Source organism: Chrysochloris asiatica, unplaced genomic scaffold, assembly GCF_000296735.1.
Source record: "Chrysochloris asiatica unplaced genomic scaffold, ChrAsi1.0 scaffold00011, whole genome shotgun sequence".
Classification (NCBI taxonomy): domain Eukaryota; kingdom Metazoa; phylum Chordata; class Mammalia; order Afrosoricida; family Chrysochloridae; genus Chrysochloris; species Chrysochloris asiatica.
In genome coordinates this window covers 14,940,741-14,947,391 of record NW_006408529.1, presented here as the reverse complement: position 1 = coordinate 14,947,391, position 6,651 = coordinate 14,940,741, and the positions used below count along the sequence as shown (strand labels likewise).

The 6,651-nt window shown below is 41.1% G+C and overlaps 1 protein-coding gene across 1 annotated transcript in view; it reads left to right on the top strand.

Moving 5' to 3' along the window:
* The window catches only part of ENPP6 (ectonucleotide pyrophosphatase/phosphodiesterase 6), a 149,215-nt gene that overhangs the window by 106,012 nt on the left and 36,552 nt on the right, over positions 1–6,651 (top strand). Inside the window, exon 3 of the mRNA XM_006834428.1 lies at positions 2,450–2,561. Within this exon, the coding sequence (XP_006834491.1) occupies positions 2,450–2,561 (112 nt within the window). The remainder of the gene's footprint in view (positions 1–2,449; positions 2,562–6,651) is intronic.

The following is a 6,651-nucleotide window of genomic DNA, read 5'->3' as shown; positions in this document are numbered from 1 at the left end:
AGTTCATCACTCTTTCTTCCTAGTCTGTCTTTGTCTGGAAGCTCATCTGAAACCTGTCCACCATGGGTGACCCTGCTGGTTATTTAAAATACTGGTGGCATAGCCCTCAGAATCACCACAACTCAAGCCACTACAGCACGACAGACGAGTGGTGGCCATTTGGTTTTATGTTGAAACTGTCAACTTTAAATTTCATTATCAATCCTGATACAATCAAGATGTTCTCTGCAAAGATGGCGGCTCCAGGAACAGCTGAGAGTCTTGAACTAGAAAACAATGGATTTCTGGATTCTCCTACAAATTCCCTCAGCTGTAAACCCTCCAATCCTCCAAACATACGTATGTATGTTTGGAGGAAGCATGAAGATTACAGCCTAGGGAATCTTGTTGGGCAGCTCCCCTCTGTCCTTGGAGTACTGCTGTGGCACTGGGCTAATGTGCTGGACTGCAGGTCAGCTTGAATCACAAGGTCAGCAGTTCAAGATCACCAGCCACTTCTTAGAAACCCTATACAGGGTTGCTATGAGTCAGAGCCAACTCAACAGCACTTAACAACAACAACAACAACTCTGTCCATAGTGACTCATAGAGTCATTCTAAGCAATAACCATTTTGTTGTTGTTTTCAGCTTTCCCTACTAGACTAGATTCTGAGATGCTCCAAGATGAAAACCCTGACTGATTCATTTTTGTAACCACTTATATGAACATAAGGATCCCTGGGGGCACAGTGGTTAAGCACCAGGCTGCTAATTGAAAAGTCAGATGCTCGAATTCACCAGCCCCTTTGTGGGAAAAAGATGTGACGATCTGCTTCCCTAAAGACCTACAGTTTTGAAAATCCTATGGGACAATTCAATTCTGTCCCACAGGGTACTATGGGTTAGAACCAACTTAATGACAATGTTTTTTGGGTTTTTGGTTTTTTTTTGGATTTTTTTTAATCTTTGTTTGTTTGATGTATGAACATAGTGACTGGTTCGTAGCAGGTACTCAATAAGTCTGTTCGTAACTGACTAAACAAAAAGTGTTCTTAAAATGAACAAACTGACAAAAAATTTCCCTCCCCAGCTGTGTATTCTGACAATAGAGTTGGGTTTCTGTCTCTTCCCAAATTAATTATCCAACTTAATTGTCCAGTGATCTGGAGCAGAGAAACTGAGTCCATAGCAGCTCCCAGCATCTGTATGCTTTTGATTCTTTTACTTCATTTTGTTGTTGTTGTATGCCGTTGAGTTGTTTCTGACTCATAACGACCCTAAGATTTCTGAGGAGCGGTTGGTGAGTTTGAACTTCTAACCTCACAGTTCAAACTGGCCTTGAGGTCGAGTGCTTATCCTATAGTGTCACACCAGGACTTCATTTTGGTAGAGGTAAAGTCAGAGCTCAGAGTCTGCTTTCCTTCAGAGTTTTTAAATCTTGCTTATCTCGTGTAGTATCTCTAAGTCTAGTTAGTGTTTATGCAATGCCACAGATTAGTGATATTTTTATTTCAAAATTCTCAAACAAATCACCTTATACCTGAGTCTATAGCAGGCATGGGTCTGCACTGGAAGACTCAGTAGCTATAACAATTTATAGGTAAGATTTCACACTGTGGGGAGAGGAGGAATTCCACCCAGGCAGTCCCCCCTATCCCTACTTGAACCCAGGCATGACCCTGGGCACCCAAGAGCAGGAGCACCCCTTTGATATTTAGCATCACACCAGATCTTGGTGGAGCCTCCACACTCTATACCTTTCTTCTTGTTTGTGGCATCGAGGACTCTTGCACCAAGGGTGCCTAGGAGTTAAGGGGAGTTGGACATACTGAGGAAGGTCCTGGTCACTTTTTAGCCAGATGTTGCAGTACTCCTGGTGTGGCGCTGCAGGATAATGCACTGGACCACAATGCAGGTTTAAACCAAAAGTTCAGCTGTTCAAACTCACCAACCGATCCTCAGAAACCCTATACAGGGTTGCTATGAGTCAGAACTGACTAGATGGTACTTAACAACAACAACATGTATTATTAATTAATTTTTTTGTTTCAAATTAAGAAAGACAGCCATTATCAATTTTAGCTACAGTTGCATAAGCAGGACATTTGAAAACCACTATTATCGCTAAATAATATCACAGTCAAATATGCCACCTATTAGGGGGTCCTGGTGTGATGCTGTAGGACAAGCACTGTACAAGCTAACCACAAGGTCATAAGTTCAAATTCACCAGCCGCTCTTTGGAGACCCTATACAGGGTTGCTATGAGTAAGAACTGATGCAACAATACTTAACAACAACAGCAATGAGCAATAAATTAAAATACTTTGTTTCATAAAAGTAAGCATTTTTTTACTAAAAGTGTTTGCTTCCTGAAATAAATTTGTAATTTTACCTCAATGGTTGGGAAAAAAGTAACTGTTCACCTTTTTCTTTCTTTTCTTTTTTCTTTTTTTTTTCCATTTGTAGGCTGTGAGGTTGAAATTCTTGGTGTCAGGCCTACTTACTGTCTGGAATATAAAAATGTTCCAACGGATATCAACTTTGCCAACGCAGTCAGTGATGCTCTTGATTCATTCAAGTAAGTTTCCTAAATTCCTATCCATACCATTGCCATTCGTTATTCCCAGGACCAATAATGAATCCTAAAGTGAATGATGATGTCTAGGTGGAGGTGACATAACCTGTCAGAGAATTAGCAAGCCTTTTAAATGGTGATTGTTAACTAATAGCAGAGAATAATTGTGAGCGAATAATTTCAGGCTATGACACTCTTGGAAATTTTGAAATGAAAATAAGCAAGTGCCTAGGTTCAGGATTTCCTTTCTCAGGTTGTTGGGCAATGGAGAACTAATACAAATGTTAGCATTTCCTGAGTCATGGTTAAGTGAATGCTGTGTCTCAGAAAATATTAATAAATACTTAAGGGGATGCTCTTTGATGAATTAAGTTTGGGGAAATTGCCTACTCTTCTCCCTTCTTGGAAACATACAAACCCTTCATAGATTGGAACATGGAGTCTTCTTTTCTTCACACTTAGAATCACACAACTAAGTTCGAAAAATTGTCGAATCATGAATGCTGTCCTGAATAGCACACAGAATCTCTGTCAGGGAAACTGATGGGCTAAACAGCTCGGGACAAAGCCTTTCCCAATCTCAGGGATCACTGGAAGTGCAAGTCAGGATGGAGGGGCCAGGTGGAGGCTGCAATAGGACTCAGCAACCAATAGAAAGGGATGTTGGGGGCTCTCAAATGCCCAGAGTTGAATTTGAGACCATCTTGGCTCTTGAATGGATCTTCTGGGTAAGGTCAAGGCAGAAGACCCACAAGAGTTTGAGTGTGGAAACCAGGACAAGAACTTCAGATCCCCAAGAGAAAGAACCTGGGATCCAAATGGGTGACACTGAGAGTATGGGTGCCCTTAGCTCTGCGTACAGGCCATTAGAGCTAATGACGCACTTCAGCTAAAATTACCTCAGACATGAATCTAATGACTTAGGAAGCAAATTCTCCTCCAATGTCCCCATCATGGGGAGCAGCAATCACCCCACAGAGCTGTGACTGGAGAAAACAGCACCCCTGTCTTTTCTGTTTCTTAAAATGACTCCATTGTTGTTGTGTGCCATTGAGTCAGTTCTGACTCATACCTATAGGACAGAGTAGAACAGCCCTATACGATGGGCAAGGCTGGGAATCTTTAAAGAAGCAGACTGCCACATCTTCCTCCCACACAAGTAACTGGTGGGTTCAAACCATTGACCTTGCAGTTTGCAGCTGAGCACTTGAAGACTGTACCACCAAGGCTCCTTAGAGTGACTCCACTTTCATGTCAATCCATCAGAGAATGTCTGACTCTGATTGACAAGCTGGAGACAAAATGGTTTTTAAATACTTCAACATTGAGTGCTAAGAAGTTTTAAATTGGTATTTTCTTTTTCTTTTGTGGGTAGGAGGGGGAATGCAACAGAAGGAAGGAACAGGATCTGGGGAAATGAACCTTTAAGTAAACATTCTCGTCACATAGTTTATAAATCACACATGTTATGTGATCTTACCTCCTACCTACTTTGCTTTCCTTCCCTTGCCCACAAGGGCTGGAAAACCACATATATGTTGAGCTAGAATAATATGTTATAGACTAGTTTGTGTGAGCAAAGCAGAGTGGCAGAATGTGCAAAGCCAATGAGCAGAGCTAGAACTTTGGAACAGCTCTACATTTAAACAATGTTGCTTTCAACATGTCCAAAATGCTAGCCAGCCCTACAGCCTATTGCCATGCAAAACATGGAAATGTAGAACATAGTTTTCATGTAAATACCTCCAAAAGACCCAGCATTCATCTTAGCAGTGTAGTCTTTTCCACATTCACCTTGCTTAAACAGCTGAGTGGGCTCTCACTGTGTAGCACCCAGTGGTCACAGGTAGAAAATCATGGAACCACAGCTGTAAGAATTCCAGGCATGCGATGGCCTACTAGCTGGCTGTTCTAATAGACTTCCTGCCCTGAGGGAGGTCAGGTTGATAGAGGAATGAGTGCCAGAGTCTCTTCCCTATAGTTAAGTTTGTGTTTTTTCTTTTTCAAGCAACATGGCAAAACCATGTTACATCTTTCTCTTTAGTGTTCTCTGTTAGTTGCCAACAAGTCAATTCCCACTCATGGAATTTAGAAACAGTAATGGTGATGGTTGTAGTGGTGGTGATGGTGGTGTTTGTATGTGTGTGTTAGCAAAGACATTGGCCTTCCTAAAAGAAAAAAAAAAAAGTAAGGCTACACAAAGCTGGAGCCAGAAAGTGGTCCCAGGTTAGACTCCTACATGGTGTGTACTGATGCTACCATATGTTCCGACTCAGCCCATTCATGTTGTAGGCTATATAAATGGTCTTGAGCTCCAGACATAGCATTCACGTAGTCTACAGTATGAATGGTGCCCCTGGAGCTGGGCAGGATTGTGCCAGGCCAGCATAATTGTTTTGTGAAGTCTTCATGCCACCCAGTTAACAAGGTCACCAGAAAAATCCCATTTGTGTAGTGAAGAGTAAAGTCAGAGACCTGCCATCTCTACCACTAGTCAGTACTTGAAATGAGGGCAACAAAAGGAGAAAAGGGATAATACACATGATGCTACTATTTGTGGAAGATTGTAAGATGACTTAGGCCTTCTGCAAAAGAAAAAGAATAGACCTCCTGTCATCATCTTATTTACTCATGTGTTTTACAGAGTAGAACCTCTTTATTAGACCTTACAGAGTAGACTGGAGGATTGACGATTAGGAGTCAACGTATTTTTTAAAAAAACTCTAACCTCTGTCTTATTCAGCAGTTAGAGGAGTGGTGGAAATGCGCAGCCCCATACACTCCATACTATTTTGCATATAATAACTTGCTCAAGCAAGGTTGTGGCCAATAAATTATTAATTTTTTTGAAGTATGTGTTTAGGTGGAGAAACATAATTATCTTTCTTTCAGACCCAAATGGAGGAGCATGTCAAGAACTTCATAGCTTACCTCTTAGTTCTTGCTCATATCTTTCTCGAATCCCTAGCTGTAATTTGAACACACTTACAGTCTTTACATACACATACATTTCTCCCAAGATTTATACAATGTCTTTATTCATTTTGCTATCAGTTGAGAAGCAGAGAGAATAGGACACAGGGCAGATAGGTAGAAAAAGAAGTGAAGACCTTGAACATGGAGTACTATAGGGACAGCATTTCAGCACTGGGTCCGGCACAATCATTAAGCTACACACATCTATGGAGATTTTTGTTGTAGTTGCTGTCATGGCTCATGGCAGCTCCATGCACAACAGGATTGGGCAGTGTGATCTAATGACTGATTATTTTTAAGATGTTGGTCATCAGGTCCTTCTTCATAGTCTTAGTTTGGAAGCTGTGCTAAAACCTTTTCAGCAACATGCAACTTCCACAGATTCATGGGTGGAGGCTGCATGTAAAGTGCATTGGCTCTCCAATCAAACCCGGATCTATCACATGGGAGGTAAGAGTTCTACTACTGAATCACCACTTTTAGGAAGGATGAATTCCATGTCTACAATTGAGGTAGACATAGCTTTGCAGTGCTCATAAAGCATTATTGAGCCAGTTCGGTTTCCTTTAGGCTCCTACCTTTGAACCTGTCACAAATAACATATGGTTTAGAAACAAAGAATAGGGAAAAATAATTGATATTTTTTAATACTCCTCTGCTAGAGTTGTGTCAAAGGGCTCCTGTTTCCACTAAACCATATTGTTCTCACATCTAACCCTACTACATAGGTGTTGTTCTCTTCACTTTACAAAAGAAAGGGCAGCCAGTTCTCTGAAGATTAAGTACCCTACCTGAGTTCTTACACATCTAATGAATAGGGAAGCCAGAGTCGAGTTCTTTCCAGTGGAACTGAGGACTCCAGTCTTCTGGGGATTCTTCTAATTGTGAAATTAATGACAATGACTCCAAAGTACTTTTAAATTCTCCTCCAACACCGTAACACAGATGTATCAATTCTTCTATGGTCTTCCTTATTCACTGTCCAATTATTGCATGCATATGAGGTTATTGAAAATACCATGGCTTGGGTCAGGCACACCTTAGTCCTCAAACTGACATCTTTGCTCTTCATTACTTTAAAGAGGTCTTGTATAGCAGACTTGCCTAAGGCAATATG